This window comes from Muntiacus reevesi, chromosome 3, assembly GCF_963930625.1.
Source record: "Muntiacus reevesi chromosome 3, mMunRee1.1, whole genome shotgun sequence".
Taxonomy (NCBI): Eukaryota; Metazoa; Chordata; class Mammalia; order Artiodactyla; family Cervidae; genus Muntiacus; species Muntiacus reevesi.
The window spans coordinates 75,689,958-75,715,918 of NC_089251.1; the positions used below are offsets into that span (position 1 = coordinate 75,689,958).

The 25,961-nt window shown below is 38.9% G+C and overlaps 1 protein-coding gene and 1 non-coding gene across 4 annotated transcripts in view; one reads left to right on the top strand and one right to left on the bottom strand.

Moving 5' to 3' along the window:
* Positions 1-25,961, bottom strand: part of CAMKMT (calmodulin-lysine N-methyltransferase) — a 412,412-nt gene that overhangs the window by 16,462 nt on the left and 369,989 nt on the right. For 2 of the 3 annotated variants that reach the window (XM_065927375.1, XM_065927377.1), the window contains exons 8-9: positions 9,176-9,250; positions 1,413-1,476 (exon numbers count right to left, since the gene is read on the bottom strand). In XM_065927375.1, coding sequence (XP_065783447.1) covers positions 1,413-1,476; positions 9,176-9,250 — 139 coding nt within the window. The remainder of the gene's footprint in view (positions 1-1,412; positions 1,477-9,175; positions 9,251-25,961) is intronic. The other variant, XM_065927376.1, reaches the window with a different exon arrangement.
* On the top strand, positions 2,205-2,276 carry TRNAT-AGU (transfer RNA threonine (anticodon AGU)). Its single transcript has one exon. It is a non-coding gene; the product is annotated as a tRNA-Thr (tRNA).

Genomic DNA, 25,961 nt, shown 5'->3' on the forward strand with positions numbered 1-25,961 from the left:
TGTGAGATCCAGGAGTCTTTGAAAGCATTGTGTTTTTGCATGACAGATGTTCCCAGAAGCCTTATATCCAAGAATCTCGGTGTCCTTTCTGAAAATCCTGATCTTGCAAATGCTCATGAGAATCACCCAAGGCTAATGGGAAGATGAAGAGGCCCCCAATTTCTTCTTTGCCCTCAACTTGGGCTGCTCACTCAACCACGACAGCTGTCATCAATGGCTTGGAGCGTTCCCCTTCTTTGCCTCTAGAGCTGTTCCCCACCTCACAGGGGGAATTGAGAAGCCAATTTAATTTAATTGATTACCACTTACAAAGCTGTTGGTTACTCCTCTGAGAGGCCTAGTTAAAGTTTCTGAGCTATATAGAGATAACAAAATAAAAAGCACAGTGTAAGGCAAAGGATGATTATCAAATTGCTCTGGGAATCTTCAATGTAGAAAATATATAAGAGAAAGATTGAAAGGTATTAGCCGATAAGTCTCACTGAGGTCAGAAGACTAGAGCAAACCTTCTTTTTTAAAAGAAAAGACAAAACTTTAGAAAATACTTTACACACACACACACACTATAGTCCTTTCTCAGATAAATGTTGAGTTTCTGTCTTAGGCTACATTAACACTGTTAACCTATTCTAAATTCCTATGGCACAGCAAGAGTCTTACATAGTTATAAGATTTTTTTTTAATGTATGAGCTTTAAACTTGTTTTCTTTCTTTAAATAGATGTATATTAACTCTCCGTTTAGGCTGCAGGACCTCCTAGCTTAGTATAACAGCCCAGCAAAATAAGAGTGGATACAAACTCTGTAATTTACTCACAGGCATAAATGGATATATAAATGTAAAAATGTGCACAATATTTTATGCCATGCTTGGCTTCATTGTGACCTAATGTTTATAATATGTAAATAATGGTTTCCTTTTAAAGCAAAGAACTTTTAATAGATAGATTCATCTGAAGTCCCTTTCTTTAATAGAAACAGAAATAAAAAGAAAAAAATATTCTTTTGCAATAAATAAATACCCAATGACAAAGGTTACCATTGAAGGGATTTAAAATGACAGAAGTCAACAGAAAACTTTCCATATCATACTTCTACTTTAATATGAAGATATTGTTATCAAAGGAAAAGACTCAAGAAATTCTTTGATAAAAATAATCTCACACTATCTTTGAAGCAGTTTCATTTATTTTACTACCCACTGTGTTGCTTATCAGAAGGCCAAGGGTAAGAAGTTCCCTAGTTATGATTAGGAAAGAATCTGATAGATCAGAAGACTCAATTGAAGTTGGACATAATAAGTATTAAAGTATTACATGACATTAATCCTGCCATTCCATTACTCTTTCCATCTTTGTGCACAGACTAATTATTCTGAAGCCAGTGTTCAGGAGAAAATAGAAACATACTTACCCTGGGCTGGAGTAATCTCTTTATTGCATCAACAAGGCTGGCTCTGTACTGGTCCAGAAACAGGCTGACATTGAGAGAGAGCAGAATCCAGATTAAACTGGGTTTTCAAGTCTAATGATACTAATGGAGATCGAGGCTAATTACATATGTTTACTCAACACTAAAAGACAGAAATTATTTCCTTCCATTCAAGTATCTCACTAGAATACTACTAATAAAAAAGATACTGTGGTCAGGGTTATCCAATCAAAGCCAAGTCATCAACATGTGATGGGCCAAAATTCACACATGACTGGACCATGTGCTAGTGTTCAATGGGCAGTTTCTAAGCTGCTGTTTGGGGGAGTCATCTGGTGGAGATGAAGTTCTCCCAACACTTGTCTCTGCAAACATGGGTCCTCTGCCCACCGGAGGTGCTGTGAGGCCATCCTTCAAAATCAAACCACTGGCCCTATTACACATTGACCACAGAAAAGACCTCAGGTAGTGATGGTTTTTAGTAACTAATAACAGCAACAGTCCCTAAAGGTTAGTTCCAACCAGTGACTTAGGAATAAACAAAGACCAGGGTTAGGCAAAGCGTCCTAAAGACCATAGCAACTCTGGATTCAATATCTGTCGATAACCTGCTATATACTAGGAGCTGCTTCAGGCCATGGAGATAAGCTGTGAATAAGACAAAATTCCCGTCCTCAAGGAGCTTCCAGTCTGTATGCATTTCTGTATCACTAGCTCTGGCCCAGCTTACACACAGAGAAGGTGCTCAGTGAATAGTTACTTACTGGCAGGCCTGGGGGTATGGCTCAGTGGTAGAGTACAGGCTTAGTGTGCATGAGATCCTGGGTTCAGTCCCCAGTACCTCCATCTTCGTATTTTGGGTTTCCCTGGTGGCTCAGACAGTATAGAATCTGCCTGCAATGCGGGAGACCTGGGTTCAATCCATGAACCCCTGGAGATCCCCTGGAGAAGGGAATGGCAAGCCACTCCAGTATCCTTGCCTGGAGAATTCCATGGACAGAGGAGCCTGGCAGGCTACAGTCCATGGGGTTGCAAAGAGTCAGACATGACTGAGCAACTATCACTTTCACTATTCACTTTACTAGCAGATCAACACAGTCTTTGAAATGGAGGGGCTTACGTAGGGTGAGTTTTAATGCCCCTAAAACTGTTTGTACATACTCCTTCACTGGTCGTGCTACAGAGGAATCAGCATTTAGGCAGGATGTTTCACCAGACCAGGTTCTCTCCTAATTCTCTCACTTAAGACGAGTGGGGAGAGTGGCTGATGAGATATTTCCTAGAAGACAGAACTTGGGCTTCACCATGACATGCTTAGTGGGAGTTTCTTCTATAAAAGTCAGTTCTAAGTGATTCAGAGGGTAAAGCATCTGTCTGCAATTCGGGAGACCCGGGTTCAATCCCTGGGTTGGGAAGATCCCCTGGAGAAGGAAATGGCAACCCACCCCAGTATTCTTGCCTGGAAAATCCGATGGATGGAGAAGCCTGGTAGGCTACAGTCCACAGGGTTGCAAAGAGTCGGACCTGACTGAGCAAATTCACTTTCACTTTCTTCTATAAAATGATGCTTTGAGCAATGGAAAAAGAATCCTCTTACGGTGAACTAGAAATCATCTCTAGAATGGAAACCCATGTATCAATCAGGATAGCCTGATTATTATATGGGAAAATTTCTTACTGTTCCAGAAAACTATGCATTTAAATCTTAGAGCACAAAATGTGTCTAATTTGAATGCTACAGAAGTTTGTCTTTTAGTCATATTAATTAGTGGTTAATAACAAGTAAGGGTCAGTAAGAAAGGAATCGAATTGTATTTAAGTGTTTTGAAATTTTCTCTTCAGGCCTTTATACCTTATTCTTTAGTGTAGTAATACTATCTTGCTGTTGTTGTTGTTTAGTCACTAAGCTGTGTCCGACTCTTTTGCAACCCCATGGACTGTAGCCCACCCGGCTCCTCTGTCCATGAGATTTCCTAGGCAAGAATACTAGAGTGGGTTGCCATTTCCTCCTCTAGGGGATTTTCCTGACCCAGGGATTGAACCCTTGTCTCCTGCTTGGCAGGTATATTCTTTACCACTGAGCCCAGGGAAGCAACAACAACACTACCTTAAATGTTAATAATTAAGCATTCTATTTAAATACCTCTACCAGTTACTTGAGTCCACAGGAGGCCTGGCTAGTTGGGATACTTAGCACGAAGCAAAAGACCATTCCCAGTTTATACCTGTGCATCCTAAGAGCTGGTAAGACTGTTAGAGATAAATAATTAACAACTTAAAAGCTGAGCTTAAAACATAACCTTATACAGGGAATGAAAGATAAATTAGGAGTTTGGGATTAACATATACATATTACTATATATAAAGTAGGTGAACAACAAGGACTTAACGTGTAGCACAGGGAATTATACTCTCTGTCTTGTAATAACCTATGAAAGAGGAAAAGTGTTAGCTGCTCAGTAGTGTCTGACTCTTTGCGACCCCCATGGAGACAGCCTACCAGGCTCCTCTGTCCACAGAATTCTCCAGGCAGGAGTACTGGAGTGGCAGTACTGGAGTGGCAGCATTCCCTTCTCCAGGGGATCTTCCTGACCCAGGGATTGAACCCAGGTCTCCTGCATTGCAGGCAGATTCTTTACCATCTTAGTCACCAGAGAAGGCTATAATAAACTATAATGGAAAAGAATCTGAAAAAAGAATGCATATATATATATGTATATATGTATATATACACACACACACATGCTGCTTAGTTGCTTCAGTCATGTTAAGACTCTGTGCGACCCTATGGACTGCAGCCTGCCAGATATCTGAATCACTTTGCTGTATACTTGAAACTAAGAAAACATTGTAAATTAACCATACTTCAATAAAAAAACATAGCCTTATAAAATACTACTTCTATTTACTATTGGCAATGGTGAAAAAGATATTAACATCACAGCTCACTAGAAAATGCAGCTTAACACACAGCACACATTCAAAACACAGTTATTTGAAAGCTAATTCTGTCTACTCCATCACTCCAAGTCAAATTTCCCAAAAGTAATTCTTATAGTTCTCTAATAGGTCTTTATTCCAAGCAAGCTCACTTTTCTAGTTAGCTCTGGTGCAGAATTTATAACGCTTTGTAGGATACATCCTATGAGCAATTTCAATGTGCTTTAGTGGGAGTGATATATAATCTCCTGAAAATTCACCCCTTAAATAAGTCCTAATGGGCTCAGAGAACAGCAGTAGCTTAAGTGGATCTATTAAAAAAAGGTTGAGTGGGTCAGTGATTGGGATGGAGATACCATTTTAACTCTCCCTTCAGTTACTGATCAAAATACATTGACAATCAGTCTAGTTTGGCCATTAAACACACACACACACACACACACACACACACACACACACACACACACACACACACACACACACACACACACACACACACACACACACACACACACACACCCCTCTGTATAATTCACTTGTGGAATCAACGCTTGCTTTGTCCCATTGATCTGAATCATAGATTATACGACAAAGGGAAGGTGCCAGGCCATTTTCATTGCCTCCCTTAGAATCAGTCAGGGTTTTCTGCAGAGCACAGAGCATCTTCATCTCCTGGCAGAGGGAAATTAATTAGTACAGAGAACAAGGAGACATTTCTGTCCGCATTCTCAGAGAAGAAGACCTCTGTGTAATTTTCAAGGTGAAATGTGCTCCAGTTCACTGTTTCAGATTTAACTTTCAGCAGACCGGATAGCCTCTCTCAGTCTTTGGCGACTGACTGCTGGCGCAGCCATATTCTAATCTCGTGTGGCGCCACCCCTTAGGTGCCAGATCTCTGACAATCTGTCCATCTTCTCCAGGACTGAGTTTCGTCAGGTGTGAGGTGAGAGGGCTAAAGCTCTTTTCAGGTGGAAAGGTCTATGAGTTGTGATTTAGAACTATCTATGATCAGAGCATCTGGAAGAAAACAAAGAAATCCTAGAGCCTATTTTGAGAAAAACAATTTTTCTTCACAAAACCCAAACTTGTCATCATTTAAAGTAAAAAGGATAGAACATAGAAACAATCCACTGTATACAGCTGGTGTGAAAATGCTGGGAGAGCAAATGAGGTGATGAACCTTCCCACATTTCTTCCCAAAGTGTCAGGCTGCAGGCAGGCAGATGTGGTTCACCATCCTACAGACGGAGCTCCGTGCGTCCAGCTGAGGGTGGCATTTTAGACTTGCTCTGCAAGCCTTTAGAGAATCCACACATATGGACTCTTTTTTTTCCTTCAAATTTACAGAATCATTTTTATTTTTGCAGAGCTACAATAAACTGGAAAGCCATCAAACACTGAATGAAATTGTTCATTGGATAAAAAAAACATCTTGCTACCAGACTCTCAGATCATTGTGATTGAACAGAAGTCTGGAAAGGCAGGTTTAAAATGAACAATCACTCGCTACTCTAAACTCAGCAAGGACAGGGGTGGACTGCATTCCAGCAGAAAGGAACTCATATTAAATTCAACATTAAACAAGTCAACCAAGGAACTTAATAGGAGGTGTTTTTTTTTCCCTACACCTGCGGTTAAATATTCTAATATTTTGATGTTTGTCAACAGCATCCTTTTGCAGGTATGACTGTTACCTTGATTTTTTTTTCTTTCTGTTTATTTCAAAGTTGACAGTTTACAAGTTACTTAGGAACTGTTGAACCATGAAACTATATTTCATTGTCAAAAATGCTGAATGGTGAAATAATGACTAGCTTTCAGCTGCCTCTTTATTTTATAATCTAGTTGAGCTACTAAATTTAGATGTGAACTAAGAGACTGTCTCTTCTGGGAAATAAGTTATTCCCCCCATTGCCTACAGGTTTATGAATGTTTGAATGTAAATATATGAATATATGAATGATTTAAGAACATAAACATATCACCACTCGTAATCATGTGCATTTTACTTGAGCCACAGTGTGGGTTTGGAATAGGTTTGTGAATAGAGCTTGTTTTCATGTAAATGGGATCAAGCGGTACCACTGGTTAGCTATTCAGGGAATCAGACAATGCCACCCTTGCTGGCAATGCTTCAGTAAGAATTTAATCCATGTACCTAATATTTGAACTCCAACTCTTGCTTCATATTCCTGTGGCCTAATCCAGATCTCATTGACTGACAATGACTCGAGGATGGTGTGAGACTTAACGTCATCTATTTATGTGTGGCACCTATTTCTGGCACCGACTATTTCAGGTTTCATCTTAGAGGTAGTGACTAAAGAGAGCTTTCTTTTCCTCCTGTGACATTCTTTGGGGAAAAAAAAAGCAGCCTGGTCTGCCTGCCTGACTGTGCCTAGAAGCAGCATCTGTGTAGTAACTCTGACAGAGAAACATCAACCCTACGAGACATAAAGAACTCCTGGAGTCCTGGGCTTCCTTGCTATAGGCACAACATGTACATTATGAACATCACTGTACTTTTAAAGTTTCTAAACAGCGTACCCATCTCTGTGAGTATGAAGACAGACCACTTCCAAAGCATTCCTTTTGGAAATAATATCAGCATCACAGTGAGAGCAGCTTAATGTTTCACATTTACAAATGGGAAATTATAAACCGCCTGACATTCCAGCACTGACAGCACCAGGAGGGAAAAAAAACAATTCATGCATAGAAAAAAGCCATTTATAAAAGGAAACTTGGTGTATTTGGTTCATCTGAATACATAAATTCTCAATAGTTACTAGCTGTGCATATATGTATGTGGTATGTAGGTGTATGTATGTACGTATTACATCATATTATGATATAATGTATTTGGAATGAAAGCCTTAACTGAATATGCATTATGTATGTTGGTTGTACAGGATCCTGTTGTCGGCTAGGGGAAAAAAGACTATTTTTCAAACATGTTGTGTGGCTATTTTTAACCTGAGAACATTAATCAGAAAAGAGCTTGAATCTTACTTCCTCTGCTTGTCTCTCTGGTACAAATAGGATGACTTGGTGTGAGTGTCATAACACAAGGTATGACAAAGCCAGGCTGTTTTGATATTTGTGCAAAGGACACATTTAACTTGAAATCTCTTGGCCAGACCTGACTTTCCCCACATAATCAGGGCCCGTCAGTGGGCGACCCTCGTCTAAATCTCCAAGAAGATCCTGCCCTCCTTCCCTCTCTCCGCTGCTCTCTGATCTGACTTTCATACTTAATCTGATCTAATCCTGCCAGCATTATCTTCATCTGTGCAATGAAACCTGGAGGATTCTTTCTCATATTTGGTGAGGAAAGGCATTTACTAAATTACTTGCTCAAATCATATGGTGAGGTTTTAGCTCCTTATTTTTGATTAGATGAGGGCTGTAATATTGAGACACAATATCAATGATTAGTCAGAAATCTGGTTCTCCCTTTTTCTGGAAAAAGGCTTTCTGAAATTGGGTGCAGAGAGACTAAAATGGCCATGAAAAACTCAACTAAAAATGGAAGAAAATATTTAATTTTCACTGAGAAGTGTTTTTCTGGAGAAAACAGAAAATAAATCTAATTTCAGGGACTTAGGCAGAAAGTTTACCTACTAAAAATCTTATTAAATATTAATAATTTTAAATAAAGACTTCCTGGAGATTCCATTCCATTCATTCAACTCTCACATAAGGAAAATCTTCTCTAGGTTATGGGTCTTGTGTTTGGGTTTATCAATAGAAGAGAACTCCTTTAGAATCAGAACTTGTGTTTTCAAATTCATAGTGTCATTTTAAAAATCATTCAGTTCAGTTCAGTTCAGTTGCTCAGTCATGTCCGACTCTTTGCGACCCCATGAATCGCAGCACATCAGGCCTCCCTGTCCATCACCAACTCCCAGAGTTTACTCAAACTCATGTCCATTGAGTCATTAGAAAACTACAAATAAGATCTTACTCTTAACAGGAAAAATTGTGAATTGTCATGTTTCTCATATGCTGAAATAATTATTCAACACATGAAGAAAATACATAAGATTAGTTGAAATCATTATTAAGGTTTGATACATATTTATCCTGTAAGTTAGGGATGAGGCTTTCATTAACAATGGGCTAAAATAATTGGGCTAAAAGGAAAGACAAAATATCTAATGTAAATTATTTTTAAAAGGCAAGTATCTAACAGAGATTTTACTATTATTATTTGCATAACAATAAAATGGAATTTTATAATTATTGTTTTAAGCATAATTAAATATCATAATTGAAGACAATGGAAATACTAGATAGCAAATATACATTTGAAGAAAAGCTATTTCCCTAAAGATATTCCACAGATATGTTTATATGCTGGAGTGTATATGTGTGCACACACACATACATCTATATATTCCCTTATATCAATAGTCAGATCTCTCCTAAGAAGTAGGCTAATTGAGCTGTTTGTGTTGATAAACTCCTTTTTCTCCAGACTATTCCTCCCCGAGCCATAATTATTTGCAATTTGCCTAAGTCGTCCATTTACTGATACGTCAAGCATGAAACAGAGGCAATTCCAGAAAATGGAAATGCTTCTCAAAATCAATCTTTGGGAAATAATGTGGTAGAAGTTACTGTGTGATAGAAGACTACCTTGTAACTGTCACATGGAGATGAATATTAATTTGCGGAGGTTAAGGCGGCTTTGTGCCTCATTTGTTGACTCTGCTTCACCGTCAGCAGAGCAGCACAGCCCAATTACTCCAGCAAAGCTATTTTTTTTTCTAACAGGAGTTTTATGATTTTTATGTACTTACCAGTCAGCACACATAACAATGTCAAAATGTCCTTCCAGTTGAGAGACATCTGTCTCATTATCCCATCGTAAAACGCTTGAGAAGAAAAAGATTTTAAAAATTATACTTAGGGTTTTTTTTTAACTTTTGATTTTGAGCTATTAACATTATTTTTGTGGCACTTGAAATTATTTAAAAGGTATATACAAATTATTTCAAAAGGCATAATAATAAGAAAAAAAACTAGGGATGTAACTGTCTGTTCCATATTTTATTTAGTCTTCAAATCTAGGAGAGGAAGAATTCTCCATTCAAATACAGTAGTTAGGTTTTTGCTAGTTTTTATAGGCTTGTGTAGACATACTAGGGAAAAATATCGTATCTTGACCAGCATCATTAGAATGAGTCTAGACTCTTAACATCAATGAAAGTACATAATGAAAAAAAAAAAAAAAAAAAGAAAGAAAGAAAGTACATAATGAAAGCAAAGTGCTCCCCATCTACTGGAATACAAACTTATACAAAATAAATGATTTACATGGTTAAAAATCTTCCTTGCTAGGCAGAGGACACAGATTCGATCCCTGGTCCGGGAAGATCCCACAAGCTGTGGGGCAACAAAGCCCTTGCCCCACAGCTAGTGAAGCTCACGAGCCTAGAGCCTGTGGTTTACATCGGGAGAAGCCACTGAAATGAGAAGCCTGTGAATGGCAACTAAAGTAGCCCTACTTGCTGCAACCAGAGAAAGCCCACACAAAGATGAAGACCCAGCACAGCCAAAATAAGTAAGTAAAGATAAAATATAAGATAAATGATGTGAAACTTAGTACTTGGCATATCAGCTGCATTTCTTATTGATGACTACTTTGGCAAGATGGAAGAAAAGAATACCAACTTTCCTTTGGGAGTTCTCAAGTTTTCAGGCATATTTTAAAATTCACCTTTCCGGACTTTTAGTCTCTACAAGAAGAAGTTTTAAACTTCATGTAATAACAATAATTAATAAGATGTATTTGAAAATTCTAGTTATTCTTATGATGCCAACCAGAGATGCTGTTACTCTCAATTAATAACTGTGATGATTAGCATTTTATCATATTAAAGTATTTAATGACTCCTCTTCCCACCTCATCAACTGTGATTTGCAGTATTACTTTTCAAAGTGAAATTCTGCTCCTATTATCTATTTTGATTATTATTTAAAACTAAACTGAGTGAGCATAGCCTACTCTGTCAAGTTATATTTGCTTATCTTGGTGGGTTCTTTATTTCTGCTAGATCTTCTCTTGTTTGGATATAGAAATAAGTCTTATTTTAGTAAGTCCTAAAGTTCTTTTCAAATATTAATACATTAATATACATCTATGCTGGTAACTTTTTTAAGGTAGAAAGATTAGCCACATCACCATGAAAATACCTGTACAGACTGAACATCAGTTATTCATTCACTCATTTGGCTCATCGTTAGTGGGTACCTACTATGTGGCAGGCCCTGCTATGTGCCACAAGTCATGCTTCACAGAGGCAGCCTTGGCTACATAAACCTGTATGTCAGATGTTGCGCCCTGTGAGTTATGGAAGCATGCAGACTCAGAGCTCCATGGAGGGTTTTCCAGAAGAAGCAGATAACCTCTTTGTTCACAGGTTCTGTGACACATGGACGAGCTTTATAAATTCACTGTAGCGTTGTACTTGCCCAGGCCTATTGGAGAGCTGAGAAATGGAGGAGACCAGGAAACCCTTAAGATATTAATGCTGTTTCATTGCTAGATTGATTCCTCAAAGACCCCACACACTTGGGGAGAATGGGAAACAACCAACACCACCTTTTCTAGAAATGCTGAGGCTTCCAAGTGCAGCCGGGACTCAGGCTCAGTGGGAGAGTGAGCCCTCATCAGAAACCTGAGCGTCTCTGAGAGTTTCCACATGAACAAGACAATTTAAAATATAAAAGTAACATCTCCATTACATAAATTTTTGGGGAAAAAGAAAAGCATTAAAAGTACTCATCATCTTACCATTCATAAACCATCATTTAGAAGAGCCTTCTAATATATGTGTAATGACTAACGCACCAGAACAGAAACTGCAGGAAATGCTGTGGTGAGATTGGATATTGGATTTCTGAAGGCTTTAGACCCTCAGTTTGATAAAGACCAACCAGACAGACGGGGATATAAACAGCAGTGGGTTGTGGGTTGGTACAGCAGAGGTAACGAGCCGTGATTCTAAAAGAAATGGGAATGCTCAGCTTGGCCACGTGGACCACAACACATTCCCTAAAGGCATTTTCCCCCACTTTTCATGAAGTGTGTGGCTATGCTGTCCCCATAACTGTAAGCAAGGAACAGAGAGGGACAGGAGGATGGACAGAGACCAGTTTTGGCATGACAGACGTGGTGGTGGTGGAAGTAGTTGGTGCTGGTTTAGTCGCTAAGTTGTGTCCAACTCTTACAACCCCAAGGACTGTAGCCTTCCAGGCTCCTCTGTCCGTGGGATTTCACAGGTAAGAATACTGGAGTGGACTGCCATTTCCTTTTCCAGGGATCTTCCTGACCCAGGGATCGAACCCATGCCCCCTGCATTGCAGGTAGATTGTTTACCAACTGAGCCACCAGGGAAGCCCATGACAGACATACCTAAGTTTAAACACTGGTTCCTTCCTTTACCAGCTGTGTGACTTGGGCAATTATTTCACTTCCCTGAGTTTGTTGTCTTATCTGTAAAATGGAGATAACAATGGCCACCTTCTTGAACAATGTAAGGGCACCATTCACACTGTATTCTATTAGTCACACAGCATAAAATGAAACTGGTGCCTCCGGGAGTGGCGGACTCAAGTGGCTTCTATCTGGGAAGGCTAGAGATGATCGACTTCAATATTCAAGGAGCTGGTCCTTCCAACTCCTCTCTTCTGATGGTCTTGCCCTCCCTCTCCTCTGACAGTCAGGTGACAGTCATGTACACTGCTGCTGCTGCTGCTAAGTCGCTTCAGTCGTGTCCAACTCTGTGCAACCCCATAGACGACAGTCTACCAGGATCCCCTGTCCCTGGCATTCTCCAGGTAAGAACACTGGAGTGGGTTGCCATTTCCTTCTCCAATGCATGAAAGTGAAAAGTGAAAGTGAAGTCACTCAGTTGTGTCTGACTCTTTGCGACCCCATGGACTGCAGCCCACCAGGCTCCTCCATCCATTTTCCTGGCAAGAGTACTGGAGTGGGATGCCATTTCCTTCTTCAGTCATGTACACTAGAGCAGTACTTTAGCTCTGAGGCAGGACCAGATTTTTTGTTATTGTTTATAGCTAATCTATTGCAGACCATTACTTTTGTAAAATACAGTGACAGATGAATAGACAAATGAGATTTTAAAAAAGCAAAGACATTCTAAATACAAGTCCACTGATCATAGGCTTAGATGGCACAGTAGTGTTTCTAAACATTTCCTGTCATTTCTGAACTTACCTCCTTGCAGCTCAGTAATGTATAGTTTGCAAACTGATACCAGTCTTTGGCCTCCTGATTAAGTAGCCCAGCTCTCAGTCCTGGTCTTTACCGATAACTGTAACACTGAACTACTCTCCAACAGCCCCACTTCTCACAGTTCACCTCTTCTAGTAAGGACTCTGGTTCAAACTATTCTTCAATCTTCTGTTCAGTTCAGTTTCTCAGTCATGTCTGACTCTTTGCAACCCCATGACACACCAGGCCTCCATGTTCATCATCAGCTCCCCGAGTCCACCCAAACTCATGTCCATTGAGTCGGTGATGCCATCCAACCATCTTATCCTCTGTCATCCCCTTCTCCTCCTGCCCTCAATCTTTCCCAACATCAGGGTCTTTTCAAATGAGTCAGCTCTCCGCATCAGGTGGCCAAAGTATTGGAGTTTCAGCTTCAACATCAGTCCCTCTGATGAACACCCAGGACTGATCTCCTTTAGGATGGACTGGTTGGATCTCCTTGCAGTTCAAGGGACTCTCAAGAGTCTTCTCCAACACCACAGTTCAAAAGCATCAATTCTTTGGTGCTCATCTTTCTTTATAGTCCAACTCTCAGCACATCCAGACATGACTACTGGAAAAACCATAGTCTTGACTAGACAGACCTTTGTTGACAAAGTAATGCCTCTGCTTTTTAATATGCTATCTAGGTTGGTCATAACTTTCCTTCCAAGGAGTAAGCGTCTTTTAATTTCATGGCTGTAGTCACCATCCACAATGATTTTGGAGCCCCCCAAAATAGTCAGCCACTGTTTCCACTGTTTCGCCATCTATTTGCCATGAAGTGATGGAACTGGATGCCATGATCTTCGTTTTCTGAATGTTGAAAAAGCCAACTTTTTCTCTCTCCTCTTTCACTTTCATCAAGAGGCTCTTTAGTTCTTTACTATCTGCCGTAAGGGTGGTGTCATCTGCATATCTGAGGTTATTGATATTTCTCCTGGCAATCTTGATTCCAGCTTGTGCTTCATCCAGCCCAGTGTTTCTCATGATGTACTCTGCATAGAAGTTAAATAAGCAGAGTGACAATATACAGCCTTGACGTACTCCTTTTCCTATTTGGAACCAGTCTGTTGTTCCATGTCCAGTTCTAACTGCTGCTTCCTGACCTGCATACAGATTTCTCAAGAGGCAGGTCAGGTGGTCTGGTATTCCCATCTCCTTCAGAATTTTCCACAGTTTATTGTGATCCACACAGTCTTCAATCTTACTGGTCTACAATCTGCTGATCTTCTTACACTGTCACTGGTCCTTTTCCTTCATGTTTATCTTCCCTACTTACCCAGCCAGGCCCTATAGTTAACCATCTTAACTACTCCCTGGTGCACACCCTTTTCTATCTCATCCCTTTCTTGCATTCTCATATTTGTTAAATCCAGCTCTCCGCCTGCTCCAAGACGGCATCTGTGCAGCTGAATGTGGTTGGAGAAACACACAAGCATCCTGACTGGCTTTGCTTTAAATTCATGACCATGGTGACTTCCCTGGTGGTCCAGTAGTTAAGAGTCTGCCTTCCAGTAGTTAAGAATCCTGCCAGGGTGTACAGGTTCAATCCCTGGTTGGGAAGCTAAGGTCCCACATGCCTTGTGGCCAAAAAGCCAAAAAAACATAAAAGATACACATAAAAAAAAAAAAAAAAATTTGTGACCACAAACCACAAGCAGATTCTTTATGTTTGGCAGTTGTTTTTTCATTTTCCTTCTCCATTTACTCTCCCAGTCTCCTACCTCATTATTTTGTACCAACTTCACTCTTTTCAAAATTCTAATACTTCCTTCTTTATCCTTACTTTCAGCTCATGCCCTTGCTTCCTACTTTACTGTCAAAATTGCAGCAATCAGATGAGAACTTCCACAAACTCCTACCATCACACCTACATTCCTAGCAGCATCTGCACCTGCATACTCTGTTTCCTATCTATTATCATGAATGAATTAGCCATACTCTTATCTAAAGCCAGTACTTCCTCTTAAAGACGAGGGCCATTCCCCTTTCATTTATTCTACAGCATGCTGCTGCTAAGTCGCTTAAGTGATGTCTGACTCTGTGTGACCCCATAGACGGCAGCCCACCAGGCTCCCCCGTCCCTGGGATACTCCAGGCAAGAACATTGGAGTGGGTTGCCATTTCCTTCTCCAATGCATGAAAGTGAAAAGTGAAAGTGAAGTTGCTCATTCGTGTCTGACTCTTTGCGACCCCATGGACTGCAGCCTACCAGGCTCCTCCATCCATGGAATTTTCCAGGCAAGAGTACTGGAGTGGGGTGCCACTGCCTTCTCCAATTCTACAGCATAGTTCTAACAATTCTTCCTTCTCTCTCCTGTATTATCAGAGTTCTCTCCTCTCTACTGCATTACTTCCATCAGTATTCAAACATTCAAGCAGCTATTTCCCCATCTTAAAATATCCTCTCTTCACTCTACCCTCCCTTCTGGTTATTGCTCCAATTCCCTCTTACATCTCTGTAGCAAAACTGCATGAAAAAGTTGTTTAAACTCTATTTTCAATTTCTCTCCTCCCAGTCAGGCTTTTGTCCCCACTGTTTCACCAAAAATGCTCTTGTAAAAGTCACCAAAGATCTTCATATTGTTAAATTCCGCTCAGTTTTTACTCTTCATCTTATTTAACCTACCAGTCTGTACCATTCCCATTAGCTCCAGACTCATATATCCAACTTCCTATTTTAATATTGCCACTTGGGTGTCTAATAGACATCTCAAACTCAGTATCTCCAATAGAGAATCCTCGTCATCTTTCCCCAAATTCATAGCATTCACTGCCTTTCTCATCTTGTTAATTCTCAGGCCAAAAACCTTGACTGTATCCTTGACTTTTACTTTTTCTACACCCCATGTTGACTATGCCAGGAAATGCAGTTACTTCCATTTTTGAAATATGTCAAAATCCAAGTTTTCTCTATTTCCACTGCTCGCATCCTGGCCTAAACTACCACCTTCTCTAATCTGAATTACTGTATAGTCTCCTAATTGGTTTTCCTGCTATAATCCTACATTTCCTGCTCAACAGAGCAGCCAGAGAGATCTTTTTAAAATGCATATGAAATCATGAGCCTTCTCTGTTTACTACCTTATAATGGCTCCTCTCTTCACACAGAGTAAAAGCCATAGTCTTTACATTCAACTATAAGACCCTGTGCAATCTAGGTACCATACTGACCTCAGCTCCCATTACTCTCCCCCTTATCCCCTTTGCTCTAGCAACACCAATCTCTTTATGATTTCTTGAATACACTAGGGATATATTTCTCCCTTAAGGCGTTTAAGTTGGCTGCCTCCTCAGTGTGATGCCTTTCCTCCAGACAGCCCTAGGGCTTGTTCCCTTACCTCCTTCCAGTCTTTGCTTGAACGTTGTACGTTCTCAGAGTGGTTTACACTGATCATCCTACTTAAAGCTGTAATCATTCATTTCTACTGCAGCATTCCTGAACCCCCTTAACTTGCTCTTCATTTTTTTAATAGCAATTAGTATCCTTTAATACGCTATATAACTAAATCATTAATTTTTAAAATTATTTTTCTCCAGTAGAAGATAAGCATCCTAGGGAAAGAGATTTCTAAAATCTGTTCTGTACTATGATGTATTTTTCACTGCCTAGAACAGTCCGTGACACATAACACCTGCTCAGTAAACACGCCATTTGAATGAACTGTGTATGAATGTACCTGGCAGAGTGTCTGGCACATAGAAGGCACTCAAGAAACAGAGGTCCCTACATTAAGTGGTTCTTTGAATAGAATGTGTAGATGAGGTAGACATGGAGGCCACTTAAAATGCTTTCTCAGGATTTCTACTTTAGGTAATGATGGAGTTAACAAGCACCTTGTTTACCCTACTGCCCCAAACAACTAAAAACTATAATAGTTTTGTATTTTATAATATATAAAGTAATAGTTTTATTTATTTAAAACATATAAATATAATAGTTTCCAAGACACTAAGAGTCAGCAACAAATGATGGTGATCCTTGAGCGAGGGGTAAAAATAAAATGAGCCCTACCATTGCCCCATTCTACTGCCTTGAGAGAGTTTCCAGGCCACAGGACAAGGAGGGTAAACTGAGCCGGAACTAGGTGGACTCTCTGAGCCAAGGAGACGGTGCTGAGAACCTGAGGAAACCAAGACAGTTATCGTTTCCAGTGTCGAGGACCAGGCGGGAGAGTGCTGCACAGAGACAGCCAAGGACAGTCCCCCTGAGAAGTGTTCTGCAGAGTACTGATAGGAGCACGTGTGTGAGGAAACTCCTTGAGGTTGGAAAAGAACCACCTGAGCAGATTGGAGGGGACTGGCCACTCCTCACACAGGGCCAGGACGTGCAGCTGTTCTCACCAGCCAGACCACAGAGCCTCACAATCCCCAGGGCGCTGGGCAGCGTCCTCAGACGGACCTCGTCTCAGCAGCGGAGAATAACTAGCTCCAGACTCAACGCTGCTTTGGCTCTGCCGAATAAATCTTAAAAGTGATACTCAAAAGGATCAAATTATTTCAAAATAATGTAACTGTGTCCCAGAACCAAACAGAATCCTTTATAGAAATATAAAAACATTCAGATACTAATAAAGTAAAATTCAAAATACTTGGTATACAATCAAAGATTACCAGACATGCAAAAACGTCAAATAATAAAGCCCATAATGAGGAGGAAAACTGAGTAATTAAACTTGACACAGGTGTCAGAATTCACAAAGGTATTAAACTAGGTATCACAATGATATTTACTGTATTAAAAAGGTAAGTAGAGACACAAAGGATACTTTGAAAGTACTTCTGAGGAAGACTACAATGTCTGAGAAGAAAATACATTAGATGGAATTCAAAGCAAATTACACATTGCAGGAGAAAAAAATTAGTGAACTTGAAGACAAAGCAATGGATACTATCCAAAATGGAAATATAAAGAGAAAAAAAAAAATAGAAATAAAACAAAAGAATATCAGCAAGTGAGCTGTGAAGCAAATTTGTGTCCTAATATATGTGTTATTGGAGTCCCCAAAGGACAAAAGAGGGGGAGACAGAAAAAAATATTTGAAGAAACAGTGGCTAAAATATTTTCAAATTTAATAAAAACTATTAATCCACAGATAAGAAATTTCAACAAACTCCAAGCACAAGAAACATAAAACTACAAGGCATATAGTAAATCCAATCAAATTGTCTGAAAACAGTGATAAAAAGAAAATCTGAAAAGCACCCAGAGGAAAAGACACATTATTCAAATAAAGTTATGGATGATAGTATATTTCTTTTGAGGAACATGCAAATCAGGAGACAGTGGAGTGACATCTTTGAAGTACTAAAAGGGAAAAAGGATGCCAACCTTTTGTATGGCCAACCTATTGCATGGACAGTTACAATATATTTTTTTTTAAGGTGAAACAGATGTTTTCAGACATACAAAAGCTGCAAGAATTAATCACCAGCAGATGTGTACTACAAAAAGTGTAAAGAAAGTCTTTTAGGTAGAAGAAAAATCAATACCAGATGAAAATATGGATCTACAGAAAGGAAGGATAAGAACTATAAATTATAACTATGTGAGTAAATATATAAGATTCTTTTCTTATTATTTAACCATCTTAAAAATACAGTTGACTGGTTAAAAAAATAAGTATTGTGGGGTTTATAACATATGAATAAATAAAATAGAGAATAATAATAGTATAAGACTGGGAAGGGAGTAATAAAAGTATACTTTTATAAAGTTTTTATAGGATAAATGAAGTAGTATGTCATTTAAGGATAGATTGTGGTAAGGTAGAGGTATATACTATAAAACCTAAAGCAACCACCAAAATAACTATATCATATACACATCATGATCAAGTCAGGCTGATCAAGTGAGGGAATGAAAGAAATTTGGTTTCATGTTTTAAAATTAATATAATTCATCATATATAGGAACTAGAAAAATGTGATAATTTCAATAATTGCAGAAAATCCACTGACAAAGTTGAATATCTATTTCTGATGAAAATTCTCAGCAATCAAAGAAAAGAAGGGAACTTTCTTAACCTGAAGAAGATTATCCATGAGAAATCTGTAGCTAGCATTGTATCACATTTGAGCTTGCTTCCCCAGGGGCTCGGCACTATAAAATCTGCCTACAATGCAGGAGATGCAGATTTAGCCCCTGGGTTGGGAAGATTCCCTGGAGAAAAAAATGGCAACCCACTCCAGTATCCTTGCCTTGGAAATCCCACGGACAGAGGAGCCTGGTGGGCTACAGTCTGTGGGGCCACAAAAGAGTCATCCATGACTAAGCCACCAATCAACCAACATCATACTTAATGGTGAAAGACTAGATGCTTTCTACCTAACATCAGCAGCATGAAAATGATGTTTTCTCTTACCATTCAATATTGCACTGAGAGTCTAGCCAGTGCAATAAGGAAAGGCAAAAAAGGCATCAAGAGTGGAAAGGAAGAAGTAAAATAGTCTTTATTGGTGGGCAATATAATCGTCTATGTAGACTATCTAATGAGATAGACGTAAAAGTAAGTAGAACTAATAAGTGAGTTTAACACAATATGGGATACAAGATCAATATACAAAATTTAATTGTATTTATACAAACAACAGATAATTGAAAACTTGAATTTCTAATTCCATACCATTTACAATAATATTTAAAAAAACATACCACTTATAATAGCATAAAATATGAAATAGTATTTCAGTGGACAAAGTGGGTATTTTCAACAAAAAGTGCTTTAATAATTAGATATCCATATTTAAAAACTTTAAATCCATATCTCACATCATATGAATGTGAAATGGATCAACTTAAAATAGATCAGAAGCCTAAATGGTAAACCTAAAATTATAAACCTTGTAGATGAAAATACCAGAGAAATCTTTGTAACCTTACCTTAAGAAAAGATTTCTTAGATATGATACAAGATGCATGATCCATAAAAGAAAACATCGGTAAATCAGACTTTATCAAAATTAAAAATTTCCGCACTTTGAAAGATGTCAGGAGGAGAATGGAAAGACAAGCTACAGGCTGGGAGAAAATAGCATATATTTTTGCAAATCATGTATTTGATAAAGAGCTTATATCCAGAACATATAAAGAACTCTGGGTGTGTTAACAATAAGCAAACAAGCAAGCCAATTTTTTTAAAAAATGTGTGAGGCATTTGAATAGATACTTCACCAAATAAGATATATAAGTGGCAAATAAGCACATGAAAAGGTACCCAAAATCATTAGTCATTAGGGAAATTCACATTAAAACCCTAATGAGATTGTCACTATATACGTATTAGAAGGGCTATAATTTAAAAGATTGACTGCACTGAGAGGTGATGACAATGTGAAAAAGTGGAACTCTCTGACACCATTGAGGGGCATATAAAATACAACCACTTTGGAAAACAGTTTGGCAGCTTCCTTTAAAAGTTAAATCTATGCCTATCTAAGATCTAGCTGTTCCAGTTCTAGGTATTTATCCTAGAGAAGTGAAAGGATATACCCACACAAAACACATATCCATCTAACCATATGTGTACACAAGTGTTCATAACAGGTTTACTTGTAACAGCCCCAGACTGGCAACAACTCAAAGTTCATTAGTGGGTGAAAGGGTAAAAAAATTGAGGTATAGCCATACAGTGGGAGACTACTCAGAAATAAAGTGGAAAGGACTATCTATTGATATATGCAACACAGGTGATCTCAAAATAATTTTGCTGACTGAAAGGACACTGAGGGGAAAAGCACATACTGAATGATTTCATTTATTTAAAACTTTAGAAAATATAAACTAATATATAATAAAAGAAAGCAAATCAGTGGTTTCCTGGAGAGGGAGGGAACTTCAAGGGTCAGAAAGGAGGGGGTGATAAGACATGAGCAGTATTTCAATTATGGTGATGGTTTCAGGGGTGTATACAAATTTCAAAACTTATAAAATTATACATACAGTTTATTGGATTTCAATTTTACCACAATGAAACAGTTAAAAATTTAAAAAGATATGCTTTCTGAAAGACAGCAGGGTATATACACATACATATAACTAGGTCCCTTGCCTATATGAGCTTACAATCTAAGGTATAACAATCATAGGTAAAGACATGTAAAGATGGTTTTATCAAACACCCAAATCATGTCAATGTGTTGCTTGTAATTGACACTAAAGTAAAACGTATGTATCTCCATTTTATTTCATCATAATATCAAAATTTTGCTTGAAATGGATTACAAAGCAAAGTATCGTTTTATAGATAGAAACAGAAAATCAATAATCATTACAGGACACATGCTTTAACAATCTTAATATTTATAAGCATGTCAAACCTGTTGAGTTTAACGGTATAGTACAATAGAAAGAATACTGAGCTTCATAGCTCAGAAGCTCTGAGTTCAAATACTAGCTCCCTCACAAGCCAGTCAGACTGAGAGATGCTTGGAATATCACTGCCCTCAAACATAAAAATAGAAACAGTAATAGTGGCATTCCATGATGATAACGAATTGAATGAGATAGAGTAATACAAGTGTATTATGGGTGCTCAATAAATATTAGTTTCCCCTCCCTTACTCTTGCACTAACTTATGTCTTTTCATTCTGACTTTGAGGTTGGAGTTTCAACCTGAAATGCAGAGCCAAGTCAATTTCTAACAGGACTCTCACCCTGTGATCTAAAATTCACACTGAAAAAAATTTCTCAGTAGATGACCTTGCTGAGAGCCCGAGATTAGCTGATCCCATCTTTTCCCTCTTCATCTTTTCTCTCTACTCTTGTCACAAAGGAAGTAGGATCACTCATCCTTTCAAAGAGAATCCACTCCCAACCTGTGTGCAGGATAAAATCACTCCTTCCTCTTTCCTCTAAGTGCAGGGATTTGCAAACTTGGGTGTATATCAGAATCCTCAGAAAGTCTGTTAAAATACATACTGCTGGGTTTCAATCCCAGAGTTTCTGATTCAGTATGTCTGGGGTGAAACAAACTGAGATGCTTGAGAATCTGCATTTCAAACACATTTCCAAGTGATGCTGAGGCTGCTGATCTGGGGGCTTTATTTTGAGATGTACTACTCTAGGTCCTTGTTCCATCCAATGCCGGGCCCCATCACACTCATTTCTTCTTCCTCAGCTGTTGTGGCGTGCCTGCCAACATGCCCACCTCTCCCAGCAACTGTGCTTCCCTCTAGTCCCCATCCTATTTCTCTTTCCCTTTGTCATCAACATTTTGCAGGAATAGCCTATTCTCAATACTTTACCTGCCCTGGCAATAGGACTTTTCTCACAACAGTCACTGGAACTGCTCTGCAATTTGCTTGACCTCCAGCAATCTTCAGCAGCTGACACTGCTGATCACCCTCTCCTTGAAATTCTCTCCTGGACTTGCTTCCCACCTTGCATGGTCCCAGCCTGAACCAGCCTTCCTGCCTCCAGTCCTTTCTCAGTATCCCTTTCAGGCCTCCCATTACTCTACTCCTGAAACATAGTCATTTCCCAAGGCTGTGTCCTTGGCCATCTTCTCTTCTGATTCTCCAGCTTCCATAGTTCTGCTCTTATCTCTTGATTTTGATCTCCAAATCCTCTAGCACATTTTCCTGAGATTTGAACCTTTATTCTTCACCAAGTGCTACTTACAGTCACAAAGCAAATACATATTTATGTTCTACAATCACCTCCAATGTAGCATGTTCCAGACTGCTGTCTATGACTACTCTTCCAGTTTATTTCCCACTCCCAGTAGCTACTCTAGAATGGGCTCCCTATTTGTTCACCATTTTCCATTCTCATTCAGGCCTAGACTACCTCTTTCCCTTTCTCTGGAATCACCAAGAAGCCTTTGAAAGAGAAACAAACAAACAGAAACTCTTTTTATTGTAAAATAAAACACTGAGAGAGAAATCCATGAAATAAATACATGTCTTAACTAATTATTATGTGGCAAGTACCCCTGTAACCACCAGTCAAATCAACAAATAGAACCTTGCCCCACACCTCACACGTTCATTTAGAGGCTATGTCCCATTCACCTCCCCCTCTGCCCCAATGCAATGACTTCTGAAATGTTCCGTTGGCTCTTCCCATTCATCACAGCAGGTAACTACCTTTGCCTGGACATATCTTTCCTACTTCTATGCCTTTGACTGTGTCCTCCCTGCTTTTCATACCTAGAATGCCCTCTTCAGCTGTTTTTCTTCACTTGCATTTCATTTGCTAAACCTAAGCCCAACCACCACCTCCTTTATAAAAAGCTTTCTCGGACACCCTCACCTTGAGTTGGCAGCTTGTGTCTTAATACTTAAACAGAGTGACTGACCCAATGAGAGAGCAGGGTTTGTCTTATATCTTGATGACTGGAAAGTGTTTGCCTCTCATCTGCATATCTCGAGCTTCCTAAGGCAGAAACCTCACTTTACTCATCTTTGTAACCCCTTATGAGCCCAACACAGTGCCTATGTGTAGCAGATGCTAAATTACATTTGATTCCATTGAAATTAATAACACAAGTTGTACTAGTCATAATCATAGAATCAGAGATATTTTAAATGGAAAATATAATTAGTAAAACTATCAATGTGTCTTCCATTCTGAAATCTCAAAACAGTTTACCAGACCTCCTTAACCAGTGTAGAACAGACTGCTCACCAACATAAGGGGTTCCTGACTGCATGCTCAGCTGCTTCAGTCTTTGCGACCCTAGGGACTGTGTGTGGCCCACCAGGCTCCTCTGTCCATGGGATTTCCCAGGCAAGAATACTGGAGGAGGTTGCCATTTCCTCTTTCAGAGGGTCTTTCTGACCCAGGGATGGGACCCTAGTCTTTTGCATCTCCTGCATTGGCAGGCAAGTTCTTTAACACTAGCGCCACCTGGGAAGCCCAATAGGGGGTTCAAACGTTAGGCAAATCTTCTGGACTCTGAAGTAAGTGTTTTGTCCATTTAATTGCAAACAAAAACACAGAACAAGAGGATGGGATCAGCTTTAAAGTCAGTCTAGAAACATAGGAGTGATAACCTGGAGCAGCAGGTCTCAAACTTTAGTATCAGAATCACCTGTAGAGCTTACAGTGATTTAAGAAAAACAATCTGATTATCTCTATACATGCTGAAAAGGCACCAGCTAAAGTGCCATATGGATTTATGAAAAAATCTTTTAAAAACAGGAAGAGAAAATTCCTTACGAAGATAAAAATATCATTTCTTTTTCAACTCATAAGCTAATGTACATTTAATGGTGAAACACTAGAGGATTCCCAACAAAGTTAGACTCAAACATATTATTTAATATCATTCTGGGATATTTTTAAATCCAATAAAAGTATACAAGAGAAGGAAAAAAGATACAAGAATCAGAAAGAAGGAACAAGTCTCATCATTTGCAAATGATGTGATTATTTGGAAAATTCAAGAGACGAGGTTGACGAGGTATTAGAAGTAATAACTCATTGAACTGACTAAACGTTTGCTAGACAAAACCCTATAGCTTTCTTTATATACACACATACAAATAAGATAATAGTTAGAAAATATAATGAAAGAAAAGACCTCATTTATAAAAGAAACAGAAAAAGGTAGTTTCTAAAAATAAACTTAGAAATGAAACATTTTAAATGCTAGTGAAACACCTAAAAAAGCTTAAAAAGAAAACTACTTGTTCTTGAATAGAAGGTTCAGAGTCATAAGACAGCATCTTAGTAAATTAATTTATATATATATTTTCAGTCAAAATGAAAATACCACCATAATACAAATAGCAACATGATTTGAGAATATTCTAGGAAGAAGGAATAATGGCAAGAGACTAGTTTTTATAGATATGAAAATATATTACAAACTTTAGTAATTTACACAGTTTGATTAGGCTGTATGAACAAAGTCCACTTTTGAAAATTTGCTCTGTAGATATTTGTTGTTGTTCAGTCACTCAGTTGTGTCCAACTCATGGACTGCAGCACGTCAGGCTTCCCTGTCCTTCACCATATCCTGAAGTTTGCTCAAACTCATGTCCATCAAGTCACTAATGCCATTTAACCATCTCATCCTCCACCGTCCCCTTCTCCTCCCACCTTCAATCTTTCCCAACATTAGGGTCTTTTCTAATGAGTTGGCTCTTTGCATCAGGAGGCCAAATTACTGGAGCGTTAGCTTCAGCATCAGTCCTTCCAATGAATATTCAGGGTTGATTTCCTTTAGGATTAACTGTCCTTGTATTCCAAAGGACTCTCAAGAATCTTCTCCAACACCACAGTTCAAAAACATCAATCTTTGGTGCTCAGCCTTCTTTATAGTCCAACTTTCACATCCATACATGACGACTGGAAAAACTATAGCTTTAACTATATGGATCTTTGTCAGCAAAGTACTGTATCTGCTTTTTAATATGCCATCTAGGTTTGTCATAACTTTTCTTCCAAGGAGCAAGCATCTTTTAACTTCGAAGCTGCAGTCACCGTCCACAGTAATTTTGGAACCCAAGGAAATAAAAGTCTATCACTGTTTCCATTGTTTCCCCATTTATTTGCTATGAAGTGATGGGACCGATGCCATGATCTTAGTTTTCTGAATATTGAGTTTTAAGCCAGCTTTTTCACTCTCCTCTTTCAATTTCATCAAGAGGCTCTTCAGTTCCCCTTCTCTTTCTGCTATTAGGGTCTTTCATTTGAGAGTGTTTCATTTTCATTTCATGAGTAACTAAAAAAAAAAAAACCATGATGGAGCAAAATATCCTAATACTGATTGCCTCATTTTAACCCAATTGAGCACACAGAAAAATGAGGTTCAGGGAGCTTTGCTTTAATAGCAGAGATATGAAGAGTGCTTTCCGAAGCTGTGGCGTGTGACACTGCTGCACACATACACACACATAGCCTTTTCCTGCTTTTCCAAGAATAAGTCAACAAATCTGAGATTTGTGACCTTGACGCAAATATCATCTGCATATCTGAAGTTACTGATATTTCTCCTAGCAATCTTGATTCCAGCTTGTGCGTCATCCAGCCCAGCATTTCTCATGATGTACTCTGCATTGAAGTTAAATAAGCAGGGTGACAATACACAGTCTTCACATACTCCCTTCCCAATTTGGAACCAGTCTATTGTTCCATGTCTGGTTCTAACTGTTGTTTCTTGACCTGGATACAGGTTTCTCAAGAGGCAGGTCAGGTGGTCTCATATTCCCATTTCTTGAAGAATTTTCCACAGTTTGTTGTGATCCACATAGTCAAAGGATTTGGCATAGTCAATAAAATAGAAGTAGATGTTCTTCTGGAACTTCCTTGCTTTTTCAATGATCCAACAGATGTTGGCAATTTGATTTCTGG